General features: G+C 45.8%; 1 protein-coding gene across 7 annotated transcripts in view; it reads right to left on the bottom strand.

The window, feature by feature from the left end:
- Positions 1-27,591, bottom strand: part of LOC140386412 (E3 ubiquitin-protein ligase MARCHF3) — a 48,510-nt gene that overhangs the window by 4,870 nt on the left and 16,049 nt on the right. For 6 of the 7 annotated variants that reach the window (XM_072468734.1, XM_072468739.1, XM_072468735.1 and 3 more), the window contains 2 exons: positions 7,741-8,012; positions 1,423-1,618 (listed from right to left, as the gene is read on the bottom strand). In XM_072468734.1, coding sequence (XP_072324835.1) covers positions 1,423-1,618; positions 7,741-7,997 — 453 coding nt within the window. In that variant the 5' untranslated portion in view covers positions 7,998-8,012. Of the gene's footprint in view, positions 1-1,422; positions 1,619-7,740; positions 8,013-13,302; positions 13,585-27,591 lie in introns of all 7 variants that reach the window. The other variant, XM_072468736.1, reaches the window with a different exon arrangement.

Genomic DNA, 27,591 nt, shown 5'->3' with positions numbered 1-27,591 from the left:
ATGAGTCTTTTCCGGGACCTTAACAAGTCCCACACTCTTAGCATTTTGACCATATATCTGTAATTGTCTCATCCTCAAGAACCTGCCCAACTCCTGTGTAAAATTATTATTCCACGATCTTGTCACCAAGAGCGTTCCAGATCCAGAGAACTCTGTTATTCACACATCCTCTCTAGATCCTTTGGCAATGCGTCATCAAATCTGTTAGTCTGACATTATTCACCTTTAACAAAACCATACTGATGCTTCTTGGGTAACCCAACTGAGCTTTTCCACAACTGAGTTTATTTTGCCTCTGCTAATAATTTCCATATCTTTCCCATCACCAGTGTTAAACTGACAGGTCTGTAAACTCCTGGCTTAGCCCCATTCCCCTTTCTTATGTACTGGTATAACATTAACAACACTCCAGGCCTAATCTTTACCCAATGAGGATTGAATTGCCTCTGCTTCTTTCAACAACCTAGGATGCATTCCATCTGGGCCAGATAACTTACAAAATTTCAGTAATGGTAATCTTTGTAGTAAGTCTTCTCTATCTGTTATTATTCTGGTCATAATTTCGCTCTGCTATTTAGATGCAACTATCAATGTCCACTTCCTTCGTGAAGCCAGATGAAACATACTTATTGAATATTTTAGCCCTGTCCTCTACCTCTGCATGCGGATTTCCCTTGGACTGCTTAATCGGCCCTTCTTTCTCCTGAGCTAATCATTTATATTTCATATGTTTCGAAAATGTTTCAGGGTTCGATTTAACATTACCTGCTGATCCTTTCTCTCAACTTCTCTTTGCCTCCCATATTAATGTTCTTAATTCTCTTCTATACTTTCACTCCCTTTCTATAAAATCATACTTCCCTGTTCTACGATACCCATTCATTTTGTCACACTGAAGACAACAGAGATAGACATAAATGTTAAAATTCAACTCAATTAACCAACCATATATTAATATTTATACATAAAGTGCTTGTATCACAATGCAATAACAAGAGTCAATTATTTTCAGAAAATAATTTTACTGCAAAACTTTAATTATAAAAATCTCTTTCCTCTCGTTTATTTTTCTTGGCTGTTCTCAATTAGATCTTTTTACTTCCACTAAGTCTTCTTCAGTCAAATAGATAGCAACTCATAAATTTCTCAATGACCACCATCACTCTGCAACTGCTGTGACAACGGTCAGCCAAGGCAGCATCAAAGTTCTCCCATCTTGTACACTCCAAAGTGTAGTTTAGAATGTCAGCTGACAAACAGTAGATCTCACCTAACATTGACAAAAGGTTCAGGTAGGCATAAGCTCCCAAGTTACGAAGCCTAAAATGTTGAGGTAAGGTTGCTAAGCCAGTTATTCTCCCAGGTTTTATAGCCTTTTCTATTTTTCTTTGTGAAGCAACAATGCAACAGAATAACGTTTACCTCGGTCAGTGGTCTTGGCATTCGTTCCAAAACAAATTGAAAGTGACATAGTTCGCAGTGGCTGGAACAAGAAGCTGCCAGCCACTGTTCGAGACAACTGCGATGAACTGTCCCCAAAGTCCCAGAGCACTCGCATGGAGAGAGAAGATTCTCCTTATCATTGGGTTCATGGCAAATTCTACAGATCGGAATATCACTGCACAGAATGGAAGAGAGAAAATTCTAATTATTATTATCCTTTCATTTAAGACTTGCGTTTCATTATTTGTTTTAGAACACCGATAATAAGGCACAAAATTAGTTTCGTGCAAAACAGAAAGTTAACGAATCAACAGCCAGTTTTACAGTATTCCCACTTCAGTGAAAGAGAATATGGTAAGTGTGTAAAATGGACTGCCCGTTCGATAACACCTATTCAGTGCTACTGTCGAAGATCAATTTCTACCCCACCTTCCCCTTCACATATACAATGAGATAGATTTTATTTTTATTTGTCGATGGGACGTGGGCATCGCTGGCTGTGCCAGCATTTGTTGCCAATCTCTAACTGCCCCTGAGGGGGGCAGTTAAGAACCAACCATCTTGCTGTGGGTCTGGAGTCATATGTAGGCCAGACCAGGTAAGGATGGCAGATTTCCTTCCCCAAAGGGCATGAGTGAACTAGATGGGTTTTACTGACAATCAACAATCGTATCATGGTCATCATTAGATTTTTAATTCCAAATATTTTTTATTTAATTCAAATTTCACTATCTGCAGTGGCGGGATTCAAACCTGGGTCCCCAGAGCACTACTCTGGACCTCTGGTTTACTAGTCCAGTGACAATACCACAACACCACTGCCTCCCCTGATATTCATTTGAAATGATTTCAAAATGGTAACTTTAAAAACTTTGATAAATTAATTGGTTACACTTCGATTGGACAACTTAGTCTGATTGTGGGCACCATACTTTGGGAAGAATGTGAAGGTCTTAGTTTGGCACAGAGGAGATATACTGGAACAGTACTTGGGACAAGGGAACTCAAGGAGAGACTGGAAAAGCTAGGTTGTTCTCTTCAGAGCAGAGAAGGTATTGGGTGAAATTTATGAAGGACTTCAAAGTTATGAGATTTTTTGATAGCATAAATGGGGTGAAACTGTTTCCATTGGCAGAGGTGAAGAGATTTTTTTTTATATACAGCAATTTATGATCCGGAATGCACTGCCGGAAAGGGGAGGGGAAGCCGATTCAATATAACATTCAAAATGGAAATGGGTATGTATATATACCTGAATGGTGGGGGAGACATGCTGGACACTGGTGAAAGAGTAAGGTATTGGGACTAATTGGCTAGCTCTTTTGAAAAGCCGATAAAGGCACAATGGGCCAAATTGCCTCCTGCTGTATTCTGTGATTTCATCATTTCAAATGGTTTTGAAAAGCTACGTGAGGGGTAGGGATTATCCATAGTTTCATTGGATCTGTGCACTAAATATTGAGGTGGCAGACTGAATGGCTTTCGATCTTGATGTCCATGCTGGATTTAATAATATTTGGGGAAACAATTGGATGAATTAGTTCAAACTGCTAGATGAAACATTGAAAGCAAATATCACAGTACATCAATCTGAAGTAAGAGTGACTTCAAGAAAAATTCCCAGATATTTCTAACCCTGGAATATGAGGACCGATGCAGATATGTATTTAGATCTGAATTTTCATAAAAAGACACTTTTCTCAATCTCAGTTTATCTTAAGTCTTTCATTTCACATCAAAACATATTGCAGGTGCAAGGCAAATAACTGCTGTGTTTTCAAAATGTGATGCAGACTTGGGGACGGTGGTGGCATCGTGCTATTGTCACTGGACAAATAAATCAGAGACCCAGGGTAATGCTCTGGGGGCCAGGTTTCGAATCCCACCACGGCAGATGGTGAAATTTGAATCCATTAAACCATTGTCAATTGTCATTAAATAAACATTACTACTGCTGACTCAGCGGGACTGATCCTATACTATGTTGTCTAACCTTGGGGAGGAAGGACAGGTAGGAAAATAGACTTGGCAATGAACTTATTGAATGGCAGTACAGGGTCAAGGGGCCAAACTGCCTACTTGTTCTAATCTCCTGCACCCAAAAAAGTGACCACAAAAACCAAAGGAAGTATTATGATCATCAACATCATCAGTTAATAGAAGGAAAACAATTGAGAGGCAGGACTTTTGCCCCATTTGGTAAATCTGGACTTTGAGCTGTGTGCGGCTTTCCATTAAGAACATGATAATACACAGATTACAACATCTTTGAATAGTACGAATTGCATTTTGTTTGGGTGCCACATCAATTTGTAGTTTGCAGAGGTTTGGTATTAATGAGCTCATCCACGTGGGCCTGATATATCTGCTACTGGCTCAAAATGGTGGACAGAAAATAGCTGTGCATCATAAGGGACAAAAATATTCTTGTATTGCCTTGTCTTTCATGAAATATGAAATTGTGAGGTATTTAGTTTCTACAACACAATCCAAAAATTGGTTTTTTTTTAATACTTTTTATTCTCCTTTTTCACATTTTCTCCCAAATTTACACCCACCAACAATAAACAATAATCAGTAACCAATATATCAATCCCCATATCAATAACAACGATCCCATCCTTCCACCAAACCCCAAACATTAGCCCGCATGTTCACACAAACAAATGACAAAACGGAATCAGGAATCACCCATAGTCGCCAATAACACACACAGCCCCCCTCTCCCCAACCCTCCCACCCACCCGCCCCAACTAATGTTCGATGTTATCCAGTTCTTGGAAGTGCATAATGAATAATGCCCATGAATTGTAGAACCCCTCCATCCTTCTCCTCCGTTCAAACTTAACCTTCTCAAGAGTCAAGAATTCCAACAGGTCCCCCCGTCACACCAGGACACAGGGTGGAGAGGTTGCTCTCCAACCTATCAGGATCCACCTTCGGGCGATCAACGAGGCGAAGACTACAACATCTGCCTCCGCTCCCGTTTCCAACCCTGGCTGGTCCGACACCCCGAATATAGCCTCCCGGGTCCAGTTTCATGTGCACCACTTTAGAGATTACCCTAAAAACCTCCTTCCAGTAATCCTCTAGTTTTGGACAGGACCAAAGCATATGAACGTGATTAGCTGGGACCCCCCGCAACGTTCACTTACATCTTCAACTCCTTCAAAGAATCAGCTCATCCTCGCCCTCGTGAGGCGTGCTCTGCATACCACCTTCAGATGTGTCAGTCCCAACCTCGTGCACGAGGTGGAGGCATTCACTCTCCGGAGCACCTCACACCAGAACCCCTCCTCCATATCCTGTCCCAACTCTTCCTCCCACTTTGCTTTGATCCCTTCCAGTGGTACCTTCTCCTCTTCCAAAATAGCTCCGTAAACCACCGACACTACCCCCTTCTTCGGTAATGTGGAGGCCGGCTCCACCGGGAAGCTTAGTATTTCCTTTCTGGCAAAATCTCAAACCTGCATGTATCTAAACATTTTGCCCTGCTCCAGCCCATACTTCGCTTCCAGCTCCTTCAATCCTGCAAACCGACCCCTAAGAAACAAATCTTTCAGTGTCTTAATCCCCTTGTCCTCCCATTTCCGAACATTTCCCTTGACCCTGCCCCCAACCTAAAGTGTTGGCGAAACTGCCTCCAAATTCCCAATGAAGCTATTATTACCGGACTCCCTGAGTATTTCCCCGGGGCCATCGGGAGTGGCGCTGTTGCTAGTGCTTTCAATCCTGACCCCCTGCACAAGCTCTCCTCCATTCTGACCCACTGGGAATCAACCCCTCTGACCCAGCCTCCGCACCATCTCCACATTCGCCGCCAGTAGTAATACATCAGGTTCGGAAGACCCAAACTCCCTGCCTGCCTTCCCCTCTGTAGCAGCACCTCTCTAACTCTGGCCACCTTCTCTCCCCATATGAACAAAGTAATCTCTTAAGTCTTTCATTTCACATCAAAACATATTGCAGGTGCAAGGCAAATAACTGCTGTGTTTTCAAAATGTGATGCAGACTTGGGGACGGTGGTGGCATCGTGCTATTGTCACTGGACAAATAAATCAGAGACCCAGGGTAATGCTCTGGGGACCAGAGACCTTGATCTCTCTGAAAAAAGCCTTTGGCAGGAAAATCGGCAGGCATTGAAAAATAAACAGAAATCGTGGCAACACGTTCATTTTAACTGCCTGTACCCGACCCGCCAGTGACAGAGGGAGACCATCCCACCTTGCCAGATCAGCTTTCACTCTCCCCACCAAACTAGAAATGTTGCACCTGCGGAGCCCCCCCCCCCACCTCCACTCCCGGGCAACCTGCACCCCCAGGTAGCAATCCAAAAATAATTATCTCCGGTATTTTGTTGGGGACGAAGAATAATGTCCTCCTCCCATCTAATTTTTTCTTCTTCAGAGAGTGGTGACCTGCTGGATGTTATTCCAAGAGAATGTGCAACCCTCTGTCCAATTATCCATTCTTCAAGTGTGAGGCTAGAAGGTGAATGTGGGTAAACGATTTGACCATGAGGTTTCTTTGCTGAGCCCTTTCTTGTCCTCACCATGATCACGTCAACAACCACGCGCATTCACTTCACAACACATTCAGACGATTGCTGTGCAGCCATTCACACCTTATCTGGACACCACCGTTGTCTCCTTACCGTACCTATTACCTACTCTAACTGACCTTTCCTTCATAAAATATTTTGTTAGTTAACCTCTGCTGCCCATCGGCATATGACAGACCTTCCCTTTTGTTCCTCCTGCTTCTTCTCCTCCCCCACCTCTACCATGGGCTTTAAATTCTTTCATTTCTGTAGTGTAAAGGTGTTCTGCATAGCAAGGGTTAATGTGATACTGGAGAATAGTACTGTCCACAGTCTGATGAAGAAAGTCACATGACTGTGCACAGGACTCTTTCATGAACAAATTATACAGATTGGCTGTTGGCTGTGATTACAAGGTCCTTTTGTTAGAGCTCATACAAGACTGAATAGCAGTCGGAGTGGTTGAAGAAAATGAGTGCAGTTGAGGAAACTGAGTGCAAATTTGGAGTTTAAAGTTGAGTGGGGGAGTTTAAAGTGGCAATTTCTTAACAAGACATTCCAACAGCACATTTAACATATAGATTTGTCCCATCAGAGTTCCTGATGGGCAAAATACTTAGCTCAAAACACTGTCAAAGAAATTAATCCCAGGGTTAGCAATCAAGGACCACCAGGAGGTTCAGAACTGAGAACAGTTCTTCAAACCGAGACAGGCATCCGACTACAATAGGAGGTACTGCACTAGAAACTTTCCCAGTTAAGCAAAGGTGACAAGGTTTAGCTCGGGGACCTTGAAACAGAGGGCGTCATTGTCTGGAGTGACAATAATCCACCAAGGTCATACCAGACACATGCCCCAGAAGACATGTTCTGGAGGAACAGGAAGAGTCTCCTCCTCATCCCTGGAGGTGAACCTGCTACTATACATTTAAGCAAATCAGACAGAGACAACCAAGTGCTGGAAACAGGAAAGAATGATTTTAACTCCAGTTCAACAAAACTTGTCCAAAGCAACTGAGCCTACAACTGCTCCAATGTGACCAGAACAAGATCTGGCAGGATTATCGAGCCCCCAGAGCATCTGAATTTATTGGACATAGAATCCCTACAGTGCAGGAGGCCATTTGGCCCATGAAGTCTGCACCAACCCTCCAAAAGAGCACCCTACCTAGGCCCACTCCTCCACACTAACTCCACTACCCCGTAACCTAACCTACATACCTTTGGACACTAAGGGGCAATTTAGCGTGGCCAATCCACCTAACCTATACCTCTGGACTGTGGGAGGAAACGGCAGCATCCGGAGGAATCCCACGTGGACACGAGGAGAAAGTGCAAACTCCACACAGAGAGTCACCCGGGATCAAACCTGGGTATCTGGCACTGAGGCAGCAGTGCTAACCACTCAGCCACTATGCCGCTCTTTTTAAACCCAGAGACTTAAGTGGAGGAGGAAGGCTGGCACATAACAAAAGATTGCACTGTAAATGAGTTGGATAAAAACCTGGGGGAGGTGTACTACAAAAGATATTCAGCATAGAGCAAAGCATGTGGGAATGTGGAACTGTACTGCCCAGAGCACCATTACAGTGGAAGCTGATGAATTTGGGATGCTCCAGTTTGTTTGATTCCTACTCACCTGGTTACCATCAGCAGAATCCTGGATGGAATACATTATTGCCTAATAGCCTCTAACAATTGGCAGGCACTTTTCTACACAAAGAGCTTGCGAGTATTTAGTGACTGAGGAAACTAACCTAGAAGTGGTGCTCATCACGACCACTGATGATGGGAGATGTCCATCACTGCCTGAAACCTCCACCACATATTGTGGCTTCTGTACACACTCTGATACCAGATTGACAGACCTGGCAATTGGTGGGTTGTAGCATGTATTGTTCAATTGGCATTCTGATGCCTGCAAGTTATCAGTCTTCATGGTAACCGTCTTTCTAAAGCATTTTGTCCAATTTAATACGTCCCTCTTTATTCCAAATGTAGGAACTGAAGTCATTAATATAGTGTCCACCTTAAAGGGGAAAAAAACAGAAATTACTTGTTTTGTCTATTCTAAACGTATAATGCTAACTACATTTAAATATATCTGCATTTTCAACTTTATTTGAGCACATGCACTTACATAGTTCCTTTTATTAAAACAGCCCAAGGCTTCACTGAAGTGTAAATCAGAAAAATGGCTCTGAGCCAAAGAAGGATTTATGATGACAGATATCCAAAATCTTTGTTAAAGAGATATATTATAGGGACCGTTTTAAGTGAAGAGAGATGGAGATGTATATAGGGAGGAATTAGGAGTTGGACAGCTGAATTAAAATGGCTGTAAATTGGGGGGGGGGGGGGTGGCAGGGTATGAAGCAAGTGGGGGATTGCACAAGTGCACTGCAATCTCAAAGAGTTGTAGGGCTGGAGGAGGTTAACAGAGATCGGGAGAGAGGAGCTATGAAGAGATTTGAACATGAGGGTGAAAAATGTAAGATCAAGGAGTTGACAGACAAGGAGTCAATGTAGATCAGTGGAGCACGGGGTAACAGGCGAACGGAAGTTTCAGTGATTTGGGATATTAGCAGCAGACCTGGGCAAACTTCAGTTTTCAAATTGTAACTGGGAGGCTGACCATGAGGGCAGTGGAACAGCAGAGTCCAGAACTAACAAAAGCATGGATGGCAGTTTCAGCAGCAGGTGGGCTGAGGCACGGGCCTAATGCAGTCAATATTTTGGATGTGGAAGTAGACCGTGTTGGTTGGAGAAGGTAAGGAGTCGGAAGATCAGTTTGGGGTCAGGTAGAGTGCAGAGACTCATGGCATTCTGGTTCAACCTTGGGTAGAGGCCATGGAAGGGAATGGAATGGGTGGCCAGTGAACAGAGTTTGTGACAGAGGTTGAAGATATTCGGGGTGGTTTCTCAGGCTCGTTCGACACGCACACAAATCCTGTTATGGCCTCTAAATCACACAAGAGGGCCATAACGTGATTTGTGTTGACAAGATTTAGCTTGAGATTTCACCCCTCGCCCTTTCTGGGTGTGACCCTGATTTCCATTAATTTAAATAAATCTAAATTCCATTAAACGGCTTCATACCGTACCTTCCAGCCCCATTTGATGCTCCCCCCTCACCCCTGGCAGCGTGCTGTCACAGCGTCATGATTCACTATGGGTTTTCAAAATTTAACACCAGTCATGATGACCATACCAAGGGTGCAGCGTGCCAAGAGGCCCTGGGGTTGAGGACAGAGGCTGGGCAGAGCCCCGGCACTGAGATGGGGAAATATGGGTGCACGCCCGAGAATGCATGGGGGGCGTACAAAGAGAGGGGAAAGTTTTGTCGATACTTACATGGGGGGGGGGGGGGGAGTGTTGCCCACAAAGCTTGTCGAGATACCCCCATGGCCATGGGGGGATGGGAGGGAGGTCAATGTTCTCGCTGATAGGGGTGCCCTTTAAAGATAGTCCCCTAATCTGCGTAACCGAGCTTACCAGTTCTATGAGGCGTCGCACCATCAGAGTTACAGCACTACAAATGTCAACCAATTTTTTTTCTGACTAAGTGTCAGAAGATCTTAGCAGAAAACCTGTGTTTCTGGGGAGAAACATTCCGGTTTTCAGTCAGAACCAGACACTTTACCATTTTGTTGGAAAATTCCGCCTCATGTCTTTGGTCTTCCCAATGATTAATTGATGGATATTTCAACTCTTTCATGACTGGATGTCAGATAAAGCAGCCTATCGATATAGGCACAGTGGTTGAAATGAGAGGTGGTGAAGTAGAGATGGGTACCTTCAGCACATGTAAGTTGACATGATTTCTAATGATGTCACTGAAGAACAGATCACAAATAGAAAATTGTCAGGGATTGATCATTGGGAGATTACAGTAGTAGTGACAAGGATCAGAAGACAAATCATTGCCAGGAATTTCACTCGCTATGACTGATTAGGTAAGAATAGTCAGGTGATGGTAGTCTCACTCAACTGGACAATGGAAGAGGGCGGCGTTGGAAAAAATGCTGCGGTCAACCATGTCCAAGAAAAAGACTGAACAGGTCGAGAGGATGAGAAGTGTTAGTGCTCTATGCTCAAGGAGACATACATAGGACGTCATTCGTGACTTTGACTGCAGCCTTTCTTGCACTGGGTTGGGGGTGGGACCTTCATCAGTGTGTTTCAAAACTGGCGTTGCGGGAAAGATGGGCATAAATTTGGGAAGTGGCAATATGATGTAGGATTTTGGAAAGAAAACCAGGTTGGGGGGAGCGCAATAGCTTGGAAGGACAAAAGAGGTCAAGGTGGATTTTGGTTTTGAGGGGGTAGAGTGGTTATGATAGTGGGTTTGCAAAGAATTGGACAGAAAATTTTGAAAAGGACACTTAGATGAAACAGTACAATTGTTCACTTTCTAGCCTAAGTAATAGTCCTCAAAGATAACCAAGCAAAGATTGAACTAATCTAAATGCAATATTTTGACTGAAATGGAACAAACATCTTGAGAAAGGTATTCGGCAAACCTTTTTGTATTCTTGGTGATAGAACAAAGGATGATCTGATTATCACAACACTGTGACCTCATCACATCTTAGAAACTGGTACTGATTGAATATTGGATGCATTTTTTTCACTAGTTTTTAAAAATTCATTGACGGGATGTGGACATCGCAGGTTAGGCCAGCATTTATTGTCCAGTTGCCCTTCAGGTGGGGTGAGTTGCCTTCTTGAACCGCTGCAGTCCCTGACGTGTAGGAACACGCACTGTGCTGTTAGCAAGAGAGTTCCAGGATTTTGCCCCAGCGACGGTTAAGGAACAGCGATATATTTCAAGTCGGGGTGGTGACTGACTTGGAAGGGTACATCCAGGTGTTGGGGTTCCCAGGTATCTGCTGCTCTTGTCCTTCTAGATCATAGTGGGCGTGGGTTTGGAAGGTGCTGTCTAAGGAATCTTGGTGGGTTACTGCAGTGCATCTTGTAGATAGTACACACGAATGCCACTGTTCGTCGGTGGTAGAGGGTTTTTTGAATGTTTGTGGAAGGGGGAGCAATCAAGCAGACTGCTTTATCCTGGATAGTGTCGAGCTTCTTGAGTGTTGTTCGAGCTGCACTCATCCAGGCAAGTGGAGAATATCCCATTACACTCCTGACTTTGCCTTATGGATGGTGGACAGGCTTTGGGGGCTTCAGGAGGTGATTTTCTCGCCGCAGCATTCCTAGCAGTTCACCTGCCTTGGTAGCCACAGTATTAATGTGGCTAGTTTTGTTCAGTTTCTGATCAATGGTAACCCCCAGCATGTTGATAGTATGAAATAAATAATCAAATCTTTCCACGCAATATTTTGTAGAGTGAAGTGAATAATAAATTCAATTTTTTTCTTAACCAATTTTAACAGTGAATCATGGCCAACACACCAAGGTACATCATAAAAGTAAAATTTTACTAAACATAACCCTTTTTGTTCTGAGTTTTGCAGCAAACAGTGTGTCCCACCTCCTGGTTCCTAATACAGCTCTGGGATGTATCGCCCAGTTTCAGATCTGCACAATGGTGCTTCCTGGTAGTTTCTATGGTGCTTCAGGGCTTAAACTCCCGATTTCTGATGTAACTGGATATTACAATGGTTGCCCCATCGTGTCAATGGGACTCTAGATAGAGCTGAACTCAAGGCTGTTCCAACTTCCCTTGCTCCTAAATTCTTGTCAAAATAGATAACAGAATAGAAAAATGGACGAGAATTTGGAACTTTGATGAGGAACGGCCCTAATGTTTTGACTGTAAAAATTCAGAATATTAACGAGTAGGTTTTGGTAAATCTCCCAAACCTGGATTAAACCAGACTGTGGTAATACTGAAAAGAATAAAAATCTGTTGAAAAGATTTACTCTACACAATATGAAAATGTTGAAATTGTATATATTTTGACCTATTAGATAAAATTACATCGAATTTACAGCGCAGAAGTCAGCCGTTTATCCCAAACAGTGTTCATGCTCCCATTTTATTTCATCTAACCCTATCCGTGCATCCCTTTATTCCTTTCTCCCTGATGTACTTATCTAACCTCTCCTGAAATGCATCTACGCTATTCACCTCAGCCAGTCTTTGTGTTAGCGAGTTCTGCAATCAAACTACTCTGGATGAAGAAGTTTCTCCTGAATTTTTTATTGGGTTCATCGGTCTTTTTTGAAAAAAAATTAACAATTAAATATCTGGGTTATTTCAGAAGACATGGACTAATAATGCGTTACTGTTCACCATCTCCAAAATGCTGCTACTTCTAATAGTAACACCTTTGAACAAAAGCTTCAGCCATGTCAGCAAAAGTAATGAGTACTTACTTTCTAGATTTAGGCACTTCCTGTACTGGTTACTTTGCAGTTAAATACGGTAAAGGATGTCACGTATGGACGTGCAGAAAACCCAGGCAATTTTAGGACTCAAAGTCAACAGAAACAGAAGAAAGCACGATATTCTCAGGTTTCTGGCTTCCTAATGGAGCAGGGCATCAGGGACAGTAGCCACAGTAATGATTCCACCACCAATCTAGTGGCTTTCATGAAACTTAAACCTCAGGATGTCCCGAACCAATTAAATACCTAGCCACTGCTGCAAGTTGGGAAAAATGGCAGCCAACATGCGCACAGCAAGGTCTCATAAACAGCAACGAGATAATTTTTACAGCCATATTGGGTTGAATGTGTAAAAACAAAAAATGCCTATTCGCCAGCCTTCACTTCCCATGCTGATGGCAGGTATCCTGAAGGATGGCCCCACTGTGTCAGTGCATGTTAAAGGTCACTGCTGCTGTCATTTTCTCCGTGCGGTATTGCTGTGCAGGAAGATATTACCCCCCATGACATCTCTGAAGCTTGTCGTGCCACACCCGAGTTGCTTCAATAATGGCAGAGATATTTTTTAAAATAAATGTAGAGTACCCAATTCATTTTTTCCAATTAAGGGGGCAATTTAGCGTGGCCAATCCACCTACCCTGCACATCTTTGGGTTGTGGGGATGAAACCCGCGCAAATACTGGGAGAATGTGCAAACTCCACACGGACAGTGACCCAGAGCCGGGATCGAACCTGGGACCTCGGCGCATGAGGCAGCGGGGCTAACCCACTGCGCCACTGTGCTGCCCTATGATGCCAGAGATATGAGTACATGACCTAGGTTGGTCCTTCAGTGGGGAACTCTTCACTGTCAGAGGTACCTTTTTTTTTGAATGAGAGATTAAACCCATGCGCTGTTGGCCCTCACAGGTGGGAGTAAAAGATTCTGTGGCATGATTTTGAAGAATGGCAGGAGAGTTCTCACCTGGTACCCCTCATCTGATACTGCTAAAACAAACTGGCCTGAATATTATGTTCGGGCCCACCTGATGTCAGCCTGGGCAAGAGCCAATGTGAAATCCGCCCCCGCCTGAGATCACATTGTTAATCCGAAAATAACGGCCATTCAGTGGCAAATGCGCACTGTAAAAGCCTGAGCACTGCTGGGAAGGGTGGCTGCTGAGTAAAGGGAGGGTTCAGGCCGGCGCTTCCAATGTGCTCCCTCAGGCAGACAGTCACTGCGGAACTGTCCGAGGGAGCTGCTGACCTGAAAAATATAAATAGTCAAGTTAAAACTCTGGCACAATCACACACAGACCTCAGTCCCCAAACACACTGGTTAATTTTTTTTTTAATGTTTTTATTCTCCATTTTCACATTTTCCTTCAAAGTTTACACCGCACCAACAGGCAACAAACGGTAACAAATACAAAGTCAATACCCTTAACATCAACAACGATCCCATCCTCCCACCACCCCACACAACTGTCAATATATGCCTCAAATAAAACAAACCCTGCCACGGTGGGAAAAAAGCAAAGCAAAAGCGGAAAAGAAAAAGGAGTCCGGAATCGCCCATGGCCACCATTAACCGATAGAGTCGCCCCCCCCCCCCCCCCAACCCCCACGACAACACTCAATACCATCCAACCTCCAAAAGAGTACCGTAAATGACACCCAAGAGTTGTAAACCCCCCCTCCCCAACTCCTCCCCCTCCACTTCCTCTTGTAAAACTCCTCCCCCCAACTTCCACCCCGGCTGGACCACTCGGACCCTGTTCTGCCAGGGTCCGATGGCCGCAGCCCGTCCCCCCCACCTCACTCCCGTTCACTGGCCGGCTTAAACCGGCCAGCATGGAGGCCCCCGCCCGGTTCCCTTTCCCCCTTGCCCGGCCCCAGGAAAAACCCAGAAGTCCCCTTTTAGCACACAAACCCCAAAGAGCCCTCATTCCGACTGAAACTCCCATTTCTTCCCTTGTCCAAATATACACAACGTTGGCTCCTATAGCCCATACACCAGCACGCAGTGAAACAAAAAAGAAAAAAATACAGTCATGAGGCTACATTGGTACATGACCATTTCTCAATTCTGCCACAGTCCTTCTGCCTTCGCAAACTCCTCCGCTGCTTCTGCCGTCCAGAAATAAAAGTCCTTGAACTTGTAGGTCACCCTCAGCTTCGCTGGATATACAATGCCGCACTGCACCCTGCTCACGTACAGTACCCTCTTCACCCGGTTGAAGGCAGCCCGCCTCCTCGTCAGCTCCACCAGTTCTGGTATATGCGTATGCCAGCTCCAGCCCACTGCACCACCCGCTTCTGCTTGGCCCAGCACAGGACCTTCTCCTTCACACTGTACCTACAGAAGCACAGAGTCACTACCTTTGGCGGCTCACTCGCCTTTGGTACAGGCCTCCCCGACCGATGTGCCCGATCCAGCTCATATCGAGAGGGATCCTCCCCCAATAGTTTCGCCAACATCGCGGCAAAATACTCAGTCGGCCTCGGTCTTTCAACTCCTTCAGGCAGCCCCACAATCCTCAAATTCTGTCGCCTGGATCTGTTTTCCAGGTCTTCCAATTTGCCTCGCAGGTTCTTGTTGATCTCCATCACCTTCCGCATCTCCATCCCCATCGAGGTAAGTTGACCACTGTGCTGCAGTACTGTCTCTTCCACTTCCTTCAGCGCCTCCCCTTGCTCCCGTACCTCCGCCACTGCGCTCACCACCTCCGTCCTCACCGGGGTAATCGCTTCCTCCACCAGCACTTTCAACATCGCCCCATCTCCTTCCTCATTGCCTCCATATGTTTCGTAAACTGCCTTTCGAATTCCATGGCCATCACCTTAGTTATTTCTTCAGCCGTAAGCAATGCGGCCTCCCCTGGCGCTCCAGCCTCCATTTTCTTTACTGACCCTGCGGTGACCTTTTCACTCCCCGACGGACTTTCAGCTGCTTTTTTCACGGCCGTTTTTTTGCCGGTCTTCGACATTTCCCTTCTTTGTGCTGTCTCCCGACTTTCACTGCCTTCGCTGGCCCTAAGACCGGGTGTTAACCCCCGACAATGTCGTTCCCGAACGCGAGCCCTCCAACGCACAGCTGCTTCCCGCCCGCCGTCACCAGAAGTCCCACAGAGAGGGAATCCTTTTGGCAGTGTTCGCTTCACCAATCTGCCCCAAAAAGTCTGTAGAAACTCCTGAAAAAGGTCTGAGAGTCCGTTCCAGACGGGAGCTGCCGAATGCGCGACCTACTCCTCCATGGCCGCCACCGGAAGCCTCGTCCCCACTTCTTCAATGGCCTTGGGGAGATCTTTTCACAGTTGTTCCCTCTGCTGCTAGAATTCACCTTTAATAAAGGCCCTCAAGTCAGCTTGAAGCCTTTAAGCTTGCCCTTCCCCCGCCTGCATGCTGGAAGAGGCTTTTGTCTTTACTGCAGCTCCAGCCAAATCTTTTACTGTTTCTGCTGGGTCTGGTAACCAAGAGACATACCATTCCTGGGGCAAAGTACCCCTCCAACATTCACCTACGTCTTTTCATCAAAATTCCACCCCGTATTGATTAAAAAAGAGCTCTTTTCTGTAACCTAGGGCAGGAGCTGCCTTGTGTGTGACCACTTACTCCATGGTCCACACCGGAAGTCACACACTGGTTAATTTATTTCAGCTCTGACCTCTCATCCCGTCCTGGATCGAGATTGCTGCTTAAAAGTAAAGACCACCCGGCAAAGGTAAAAGCAGACGGGCATCGCAAAATCCCAGTCAAATAGGGGCAGCATGGTGGCAGTGGTTAGCGCTGCTGTCACAGCGCCAGGAACCTGGGTTCAATTCCGGCCTTGGATGACTGTCCGTGTGGAGCTGGCACGTTCTCCCTGCGTCTGTGTGGGTTTCCTCTGGGTGCTCCGGTTTCCTCCCACAGTTCAAATATTTGCAGGTTAGGTGGACTGGCCATGCTAAATTGCCCCTCAATGTCCAAATATGTGCAGCGTAGGTGGGGTTACAGGGATAGGATGGGGGAGTGAGCCTAGGTAGGGTGCTCTTTCAGAGGGTCGGTGCAGATCTGATGGGCTAAATGCCTCCTTCTGCTCTGCAATTTTATGAATTGGTGTTTGATTAATTTAAATCAGCTTCTTGATTGTCGGTGAGCGCGCTTCCAACTTCGACATGTGGCCACCGACTGAAATATCGCGCCAGTGCGCAATGACATCGGGACGCACTTTCGGGTCGGGTGCAGGCCCGACCAACATTAAATACTGGCGATTATCCCATCATTATCCTGTAGGACGGGCCATACTGTACGCAAACTGGCTGCTGCTTTTCCCACATTGTGACAGCGACGCCAGAATACAGGAGGGAGATAGAGAACATAGTGGAGTGGTGCAGCGACAACAATCTCTCCCTCAAAACCAGCAAAACTAAAGAGCTGGTCATTGACTTCAGGAAGCAAAGTACTGGACACACCCCTGTCAGCATCAATGGGGCCGGGGTAGAGATGGTTAGCAGTTTCAAATTCATAGGGGTGCACATCTCCAAAAATCTGTCCTGGTCCACCCACGACGGCGCTACCACCAAGAAAGCACAACAGCGCCTATACTTCCTCAGGAAACTAAGGAAATTTGGCATGTCCACATTAACCCTTACCAGCTTTTACTGATGCACCATAGAAAGCAGCCTATCTGGCTGCATCACAGCCTGGTATGGCAACTGCTCGGCCCAGGACCGGAAGAAACTTCAGAGAGTCGTGAACACCGCCCAGTCCATCACACGAACCTGCCTCCCATCCATTGACTCCATCTACACCTCCCGCTGCCTGGGGAAAGCGCGCAACATAATCAAAGACCCTTCCCACCCGGCTTACTCACTCTTCCAACTTCTTCCATCGGGCAGGAGATACAGAAGTCTGAGAACATGCACGAACAGACACAAAAACAGCTTCTTCCCCACTGTTACCAGGCTCCTAAATGAGCCTCTTATGGACTGACCTCATTAACACTACACCCTGTATGCTTCATCCGATGCAGGTGCTTATGTAGTTACATTGTCTACCTTGTGTTGCCCTATTATGTATTTTCTTTTATTCCCTTTTCTTCTCATGTACTTAATGATCTGTTGAGCTGCTCGCAGAAAAATACTTTTCACTGTACCTCGGTACACGTGACAATAACCAAATCCAATCCAATCCAATCCAATGTGAAACAGCAACAGCAGTAACCCTCCTGTACAGCTCCACTAGTGTAAAACAAAATACAGGCCGCCCAATGCCCTGCCCACAACTTTCTCATAAACAGGCATTTCAGGGTCTTTGATGCTTAAGGTTCCCAGGATCTGAAGCAGAATCAACATCCCCAAACACCCTACTGTGTTTGCTCGCCAGATATTAATTTCTTGGCTGTGATGGCCTGAGGATGTGAAACACTGTATAGTGTTTGAATTCCCTGCTGGCACAGCATAGAAACAGGCCATTTGGCCTATGCCATCTATGTTGATGTTTGTGGGGGAGACACAAGCCTCTCCCCATCCTTCTTGATCTCACGGTGTCAAACAATGACGAGACAGAGTACAGGAATGAGATAGAGAATCTGGTGAACTGGTGCGCTGACAATAATCTCTCCCTCAATGTGAACAAAACAAAGGAGATTGTCATTGACTTCAGGAAGCGTACAGGAGAACATGGCCCTGTCTCCATCAATGGGAACGAAGTGGAAAGGGTCGAGAGCTTCAAGTTTTTAGGTGTCCAGATTACCAACAACCTGTCCTGGTCCCCCCATGCCGACAATATAGTTAAGAAAGCCCACCAACGACTCTACTTTCTCAAAAGACTAAGGAAATTGGGCATGTCAGCTACGACTCTCATCAACTTTTACAGATGCACCATTGAAAGCATTCTTTCTGGTTGTACCACAGCTTGGTATGGAGCCTGCTCTGCCGAAGACCTCAGGAAACTACAAACGGTCATGAATGTAGCCCAGTCCACCACGCAAACCAGCCTCCCATCCATTGACTCTCTCTATAATTCCCGCAGTAAGAAGTCTTACAACACCAGGTTAAAGTCCAACAGGTTTGTTTCGATGTCACTAGCTTTCGGAGCACTGCTCCTTCCTCAGGTGAATGAAGAGGTATGTTCCAGAAACATATATATAGACAAATTCAAAGATGCAAGACAATGCTTAGAATGCGAGCATTTGCAGTTAATTACGTGTTTACAGATCCAGAGATAGGGGTAACCCCAGGTTAAAGAGGTGTGAATTGTCTCAAGCCAGGACAGTTGGTAGGATTTTGCAAGCCCAGGCCAGATGGTGGGGGATGAATGTAATGCGACATGAATCCCAGGTCCCAGTTGAGGCCGCACTCATGTATGCAGTTTCTGCTCTGCCCCAGTCCAACGGCGGCATCTCCACTTTATAATTCCCGCTGCATCGGAAAGCCAACCAGCATAATTAAGGACCCCACGCAACCTGGAAATACTCTCTTCCATCTTCTTCCGTCAGAAAAAAGATACAAAAGTTTGAGGTCATGTACCAACCAACTCAGGAACAGCTTCTTTCCTGCTGCCATCAGACTTTTGAATGGACCTACCTCGTATTAAGTTGATCTATTCCCCACATCACAGTTATGACTAACATTACATTCTGTAGTCTCTCCTTCCTTCCCTATGTATGGTATGCGTTATCCAAACCACTTGTGACATAAAGTGATTTTTCCTGTCACCTCTTTTGTTAATAACCTTTTGGGTTCTTGACATTCTGCTGATGGGAACAGTTTCTCCCCATTTATTCTATCCAGACCCTCATGCTTTTGAGTAGGTCTAACAAATCTCCTCTCAACCCTTTCTTATCCAAGGACAACAGCCCCAGCTTTGACAATCTATCCACAAAGTCTCTCATCCTCGGAACCATTTCATAAATCTTTTCTGCACCCTTAGTAAAACCTTCACATAATTTCCATTACGGCTGTACCAATGTTTTATGAAGGTTCATAACTTACTTGCTTTTTGTACTCTGTGCCCCTATGTATAAAACGCAAGATTCAGTCTAACTTTTTAAATGTTTTCTCAACCTGTCCTGCCACCTTTATGCACATATTGTTGCTCTTATTAGCCTTAGTTTTATTAGCTCTAATTCTGTCACCTTTGCTCACGAGTCGCCAGGTATCTTTCTGATACCGCCACGTGGTTCAAGCTCAAGTAATGATTAATAATGCAGCACACCGCTTAGTAAAAGTTAAATCAACGATCATTTATTATATACAGCAATAAATACTTATACAATAATCCTACTTCTTGACTATTACCTACCACTAAAGGCCAATACTTAACTTTGGTGATGGCCCACCAGGTCAGGGAAAAGAATGGTCTATCGAATTGGGTCTGGCCTGCGGGATTCATAAAGGCTGGTACGAGTCGATAGTCTGGAACACCTATCTGGTAGCGATCGCTGGGGTAACACTTACTTGTTTCTTCGTCGAAGGGTCGCGAAGGTTGCGAGTAGGAGAAGAAGGATCGATCTGAACTTGGCCCCTATTTTTATAGTCCCTAGGGGCTTCCCGCCTCTCGGGGCGGACCTTGACCCTGGTCCCAAGTGATTGGACTTGGTCCCAATCACTGGGTTCGATATGCTCCAATAATGGGGCGATTCCTTGATCGGGGGGTGGTCGTCCACCTTTCTTTGTCTCAGCCACTGCTGGCGCCGAAAGGTCTGGATCGGCTTTCAATTGCTAATTTGTAGCAATTGTTCCCGGGGATGGCCAATTGAAATGCAGATGGCTGGGTTGATGTGCTGTTAATGGTTGCAGGTATCGGTCTGGGCCGACTTCCCCAGAGCCGAATACACTGTTCTGTCTGCAGCTGTCCGTTGGAGTCCTGTTGGCTGATTTTCCCATCAGCCTTTTTAGTTCGTCATTTTACATCGGGGTTTGGCCATTTTACTCGGGAATCAGCCATTTTAGGTGGCTACAATATACATCCAGGTCCCTCTGCTCCTGCATTTCCTTGTGAATTGTACCCTTTATTTTATGTCACTTCCCTTCATTCTTCTGACCAAACTTTATCACTTCATACTTCTCTATATTAAATTTGATCTGTCACGTGTCTGGCCCATTCTATCAGTCCTGTCTATATCCTCCTGAAATCTTTCACTATCCTCCTCACAGTTCACAATACTTCCAAGACATTCAACATCTTCAAATTTTAAAATTGTGTCCTGTACACCAAGAAAAATAGCATTCCCTCAATATACCATCCCCCCAGTCAGGAGTAAGTAAAGTCTTCTGTAATTCATGTTTTTAATAGGCTTGAATTAAATCATTACATTGTTGCATAGTGAAATTTTAGCTATGCCAAATACTGATGATTCAAAATACCACATGGTTCAAAATAAAATTCCTACTGGCACTAATATTTTTCACTCGAAAAGTATAGTTTACCTGAATAATTAATTATTTTTTATATTTAAAGTAACCAATTCATTTATTTTCCAATTAAGGGACAAGTAGAATGGACAATCCACCTGCCTTGCACATCTTTGGGTTGTGGGGGTGAGACCCACGCAGACACAGGGAGAATGTGCAAACTCCACACGGACAGCGACCCGGGGCCGGGATCGTACCCGGGTCCTCGGCGGCGTGAGGCAGCAGTGCTAACCACTGCACCAGTGTGCGGCCTTTGATTCAAATAATTAATACATGGGGAAACAATGTAATAGCAGAATTTAAAATGATATGGCCAACACATTTTCATTGAGCTTTGGTACCTCAACATTTGGTACTGCATCCCGCCATATATATACATGTCTTTCTTTCCTGTAAAACTGACCATTTAAGGCTGTGGCCAATAAATTGTGTCACTAATTCGTTCTCACTCTTTCTAAATTAGCTTCTGTTTCTGAGCAGGCACACCAAAACCTTATTGAATCATCGAATAGCACAGCACAGAAGGTGGGCATTTCTTGTTTTCCTCCCAGAGCTCACCAAATGTGTTCCCCCTCAAATTAAAAAAAAATCCTTTCAGAAAGTAATTAATGAACCTGCTTCTACCATCTGCTTTAGATAGTGGGGGGGCCAGCTGTGGATTTTAGGAAACCAGCTTGAACTGTTTTTTCTGCACCTGGGTTCAGCTGGTGCTTTTATTTTCACAGCATATAAATCCAGACATTTCAGTGTGACCTCAAGTCGTGTTGGGGGTTTGGTGAGTTGAGGGAACCCTGAACCACTTCCTAAAAAATAATAGTGTGTGTATTTAGCATTTAAATAGTTAGAGATGAACTCGGTTTAGGTGATCGGGATGTAGAATCAGTTTGGGTTGAGATGCAGAATAACAAGGAAAATAAGTCACTGGGGGGAGTGGTCTATAGGCCCGCTAAAACCACAATGTAGGGCAAAGTGTACAAGAACAAGTATTGGGTGCTTGTGATAAAAGGATGGCAAGAATTAGCGTGGACGATCCACCTACCTTGCACATTTTGGGTTGTGGGGGTGAGACCCACACAGACACAGGGAGAATGTGCAAACTCCACATGGACAGTGACCCGGGGCCGGGGCATTAATACATATTATGGGTGGCGTTAAGTTATACACTGAAATGAGGAGGTACTACTTCTCACAGAGGGTGGTGAATTTGTGGAACACGCTGCCCCATAATGCGGTGGAGTCCAAATCATTAAATGTTTTCAAGAAAGAGACAGATATATTTCTGATTTTAAAAATGGGTTAAAGGAATATGGGGAACAGATAGGGAGGTAGATTTGACACCAGGAAGAGATCAGCCATGATCTGATTGAATGGCCGGGCAGGCTTGAAGAGCTGAATTGCCTATTTCTGCACCTAATTCCAATGTTCCTCTGTATATAAAATCTGGAAAAATCATATAAGAACATAAGAACTAGGAACAGGAATAGGGAATTCAGACCCTCAGGCCTGCTCCACCATTCAATATGATCATGACTGATCCTATTTCTGTTTCATCTCCACTTCCCGCCATTCCCCGTAATCCTTCATCCCGCTACTAATTAAAAACCTATCTATCTCCTCCTTAAATTTGTTGCGTGTTCCTGCATCCACTGCATGCTGGGTAGAGAATGCCAAAGATTCATGACCCTTTGAGTGAAGTGATTCCTCCTCATTTCGGTTTTAAATTTGCCAACCCTTTGCCTGAAACCATGGCCTCTCGTTCAAGAATGTCCAACAAGGAGAAACATCCACTCTATGTCTACCCTGTCAATCCCCTTTATATTATGTACCTTAATCAGAACTCCTCTCATTCTTCTAAACTGCAGCAGGAATAGGCCTAAACTGCTCAATCTCTCTTCATAATGCAAGTCCTTCATCCCTGGAATCAATCTAGTGAACCTTCTCAGAACTGCCACTAATTCATTCATGTCCTTCCTCAAGGGGACCAAATTTGGGCACATTACTCCAGATGTGGTCTCACCAATGCCCTATACAGGCGCAACAGCATTTCCCTACTTATATACTCTATTCCATTAGCAACGAATGCCAAAATTTCATTTGCCTTCCTTATTACCTGCTGCACGTGCATACTAACTTTCTGCAATTCATGCATGAGGACACCCAGATCCCTCTGCATAGAAGCATTTTGAAAGTTCCTCTCTATTGAGAAAATAAGTTGCCTTTTTATTCCTCTGACCAAAATGGATAACCTCACACTTATCCACATTAAATTCTATCTGCCAAACTTTGACCCATTCGCCGAATCCATCCACATTGTAAATTTCTTATTTCCTCATTGCAACTTGCTTTCCCACCTATTTTAGTGTCATCTGCAAATTTGGCCATAGTACATTCTATCCCTGCATCCAAGTCATTAAGATAGGGCATGATCTTCCAGCCATGCTGTGCCGGAAAAGCAGCTCACAGTGGCACAGCGTGGCCGGTGAAAGCCGGGAGACCCTGCTCCTGGGATCTACCTTGCTTGCAACGCCTTGTGAGATTCAACACAATCTCGTGAGACGTTGCAAAGGGAATCTCACCCACAATGGGTGGGATCAGTTTTTAGCAAATCTGCATATTAGAGCGAGGCAGTAAGCCTTACTCTAATGTGCAGATTCTCAAGATATCCAAGGCCTTGGGATTCAATTCCTTCGCGTCAGGGACCTCGGGCAAGTGCCGTTTGGTACTGATCCCCAAGGGGGTGTCCGAGGGGATTGGTGGCCCCCAGCTGCATGCCCTTTGGGCAGGGTGGTGCCCTGACACTGGTGCCACCTGGGTACCCTGGCAGTACCAGCCTTGTGCACTGGCACTGCCTGCCTGCCACCCTGGCAATGTCACCTGGGTTCCAGCCTGGCACTGTCAATGTGACCAGGTTGCACTGCCAGCTGAAACAAGGTCCACTGTGTGGGCTCGGAAGCTGAGCTCGCTGTAGTAGACTGAGATACTAGGCTAGAGGATAGCTCAATAGAGAAGTTGTGGCAGACGGGTCAGGGGATATTTCTGAATACTCAGAATAAGAATATTCCTACTGTAAAGAAAAATTCAAAAACGGAGGACTCACTTCGGTCGCCACTGCGACAGCTTCCCATTTTTGTAAAGGAGTACTAAACGATCCCTGCGTGACTTCTCGTCATTTTAGGGTAAGACCGGAACTCGCCATTTGGAACGGGCCAGGTCAATTTCAAAATGATTCGCGCCTGGTGCAAATCTCAATTTTGGGCTTTCCCGCTTTCCCCTTGGATAAAGGGGAACCTGTCGAGACACTGTATTTAAATGGAGAACAGCTGCAGAATCCCATGGTCTCTCTATTTAAGGAAGAATATAATAAACACATTTGAGGCGGTTCAGAGGAGGTTCACTAGATTGATACCTGGTTTGAGCTGGTTGTCTTATGAGGAAAGGTTGGACAGGCTGGACTTATTTCCACTGTTTAGGAGAGTGAGGGGTGACGTGATTGAAGTATACAAGATACTGGCCAGAATTCTCTGTTTGGGAGACTAGGAGTGCAATCTACCTGCCGTGCTGCACCCGAAAAGCAATGTGGCCGGTAAATTCTGGGAGACCCAGCTCCCGGGATTCACCCCGCTCGCCTTGCCTCGCGGAATCCAACGCAATCACGCGAGACGTCGCGATGTGCAGCCTGCCCATTGTTGGCGGGATCACTTTTTGGCAAATCTGCATATCAGAGGGAGACAACTAGTCTCACTTTAATATGCAGTTCCCGGAGGTAACCAAGGCATTGGGATCTATCCCCTTCACCTTGGAGACCTCGGGCAAGCACACAGTACTGGTGCCCAGGTGGCCCTGCCAGCTGGCAGCGGCACTGCCAGAATGGCAGGCTGGCACTGCTAAGTTGTCAAGCTGGCATTTTATGCGCGGCGGTGATAGGGCCCAGGGGTCCCCATTGCATGTGAGGTGGTGTGCGGATGGGAGGTGGTGTGGGGTGAGGGCCCCTTATAGGTGAGTTGGGGCTTTGGGGGGGTTCGGATATCGGGTCAGCATGTCGAGAGATTGGGACGCCATTTAAAAATAGCGTCCTGATCTCTCCCTGCACTGAGAGAATTTCGGCGAACGGAGCTCCTCAGTGCAAGAAACGGGATCAAGTGCAGTCTCGGCCATGCATCCCATATCTAACAGAGTCGCATTAGATAGCGTTGTGTTTCTCAACGCTGCAAGTGCCAGGAAACATGTGGCTAAAGGCGCTCGCTATTGGACATAGTTCCCATTGGTTCACTCATGCCTTAAATGTTGCTGCCGGGACTGAATTGTGCATGAAGGGAGCTATTCCATCAAGGGAGCTATTCGGTGAGCGAGCCAGGCCACACAAATGGACCAGCAGTCTACCAGCGAGAATTGAGAGCAATTCCCAGCCCAACAGGTGTTGTAACCGCTGGGATGGAGTGTGAGCCAAAGAGCCTGGCAGCTAGAGCAGTTATTAAACACACCTCTTACCACATTCTCAATGCAGCCACAAAGATGGTTCACCGAAGATCTGCTCCCCGAGTTCGAGCGTCCAAGGTGGACCCACAGCTCCATGCCAGTAAGGGAAGGAAAGACAACCTCTTCCCCAGCTTGGGCCACAGACTCAAGCCTGTTCTCCTGAACAGCGCCTGAGAGGTGGTGGCGAAGGCAGCCAGCGCTGCCAGCCTCACCAGAGAGACAGCTGCCAATCTGGAGGGATGGGGAGACCTCTGTCCTGAAGGGTGCAGAGAACCAGAGAGAGTTCCAACGGTCACGGTGCAGGTGTCTTCCAGTTGGGTTGAGCTCTGCTAGTCCCTAATTCCTCTGCAGTGGGGCAGAGCAGCTAAAGGTGGCAAGACCTAGTTGGCCTCTGATTGAGCTTGGCCATGCCCATCCCCTTGATGAGACAGCTGGAATATGAGGGTGTCCAGATGGGCAGCCTGGGTGGGCTCCCAAATGACCAGAAGCCTTCTGTACATCAAAGGACATAGGCAAGACCCAGCAGTATTAGCAGCCTGGAGCCTGTAAGTGTCCAAGCAGTTAATGATATTAAATCCACCCAAATGACGATGTTGCATGGATCTGCTGGTGCTGGCTGCGACCATCGATATTGCCACCAGTGAAGGACAGTCGTATTGCGTTGGAATCAGCGGCAAGCGCAAACCTTGCATATTTCAATTTTGCTCAATTCTCTACCCAATCACGATTCCTGCTTCTGGCATCGCGAAGCGGAGAATTCAGGCCACTGGATAGGCTCGACAAGGTGGACATGGAAAAGATGTTTCTTCTTGTGGGTGTGTCCAGCACTAGGGGCCCCTGTCTTAAAATTAGGACAGTAAGAAGTCTTACAACACCAGGTTAGAATCATAGGTTTGTTTCGATGTCACTAGCTTTCGGAGCACTGCTCCTTCCTCAGGTGAATGAAGAGGTCTGTTCCAGAAACACATATATAGACATATTCAAAGATGCCAGACAATGCTTGGAATGCGAGCATTAGCAGGTGATTAAATCTTTACAGGTCCAGAGATGGGGTAACCCCAGGTTAAAGAGGTGTGAATTGTGTCAAGCCAGGACAGTTGGTAGGATTTCGCAGGCCAGATGGTGGGGGATGAATGTAATGTGACATGAATCCCAGGTCCCGGTAGAGGCCGCACTCATGTTTGCGGAACTTGGCTATAAGCTTCTGCTCGGCGATTCTGCGTTGTCGCGCGTCCTGAAGTCTGGCTTGGAGAACGCTTACCCGGAGATCAGAGGCTGAATGCCCTTGACTGCTGAAGTGTTCCCCGACTGGAAGGAAACATTCCTGCCTGGTGATTGTCGCACAATGTCCGTTCATTCATTGTCGCAGCGTCTGCATGGTCTCGCCAATGTACCACGCTTCGGGACATCCGTTCCTGCAGCATATGAGGTAGACAATGTTGGCCGAGTCGCACGAGTATGTACCGCGTACCTGGTGGGTGGTGGTCTCACGTGTAATGGTGGTATCCATGTCGATGATCTGGCACGTCTTGCAGAGATTGCCATGGCAAGGTTGTGTGGTGTCGTGGTCACTGTTCTGAAGACTGAGTAGTTTGCTGCAAACAATGGTTTGTTTGAGGTTGCGCGGTTGTTTGAAGGCAAGTAGTGGGGGTGTGGGGATGACCTTGGCAAGACGTTCATCTTCATCGATGACGTGTTGAAGGCTGTGAAGAAGATGTGGTAGATTCTCCGCTCCGGGAAAGTACTGGACGACGAAGAGCAGCAAACTACTCAGCCTTCAGAACAGTAACCATGACACAAACCTGTTGGACTTTAACCTGGTGTTGTAATACGTCTTACTGTGCTCACCCCAGTCCAACGACGGCATCTCCACATCATTAAAATTAGGAGTCACCCTTTTAAGACAAGAGATGAGGAGAAATGTTTTCTCTCAGAAGGTTGTGCGACTTTGGAACTCTTTGCCTCAGAAGGCGGTGGAAGCGGGACCATTGAATATTTTTAAGGTAGAGGTAGACTGATTTTCTTGCCTAACAAGAATCTACAGTTATCCGGGAGGGGGGGGAGTTGACAATGTGGAATTTGAAACAAAATCAGATCGTGATCACATCGGAAATTGAACTACGTCTGTCTGAAGGGGCCAAACAACCTAATTCTGCTCCTATTTTCCATGTTCAGAATTCAGTCGTGAAAATATTCTCCTCACCTCACCCCTAGTTCAATTCACCAATTATCCTTAACCCATATCCTCTCATTTTCGCTGCCACTAGCAAACAGTTTCCCCTTATTTACTCTATCAAATCACTTCATGATTTTGATCATCTCTACCAAACTTTCCCGTAGTCGTCTCTGGACCTCATGTAACTTTATCCATCTGTACTGTATCGGGTAATGGAAGCCCA

This window comes from Scyliorhinus torazame, chromosome 12 (genome assembly GCF_047496885.1).
Source record: "Scyliorhinus torazame isolate Kashiwa2021f chromosome 12, sScyTor2.1, whole genome shotgun sequence".
NCBI classification, from domain to species: domain Eukaryota; kingdom Metazoa; phylum Chordata; class Chondrichthyes; order Carcharhiniformes; family Scyliorhinidae; genus Scyliorhinus; species Scyliorhinus torazame.
This window is presented reverse-complemented; position numbering and strand designations above follow the sequence as displayed.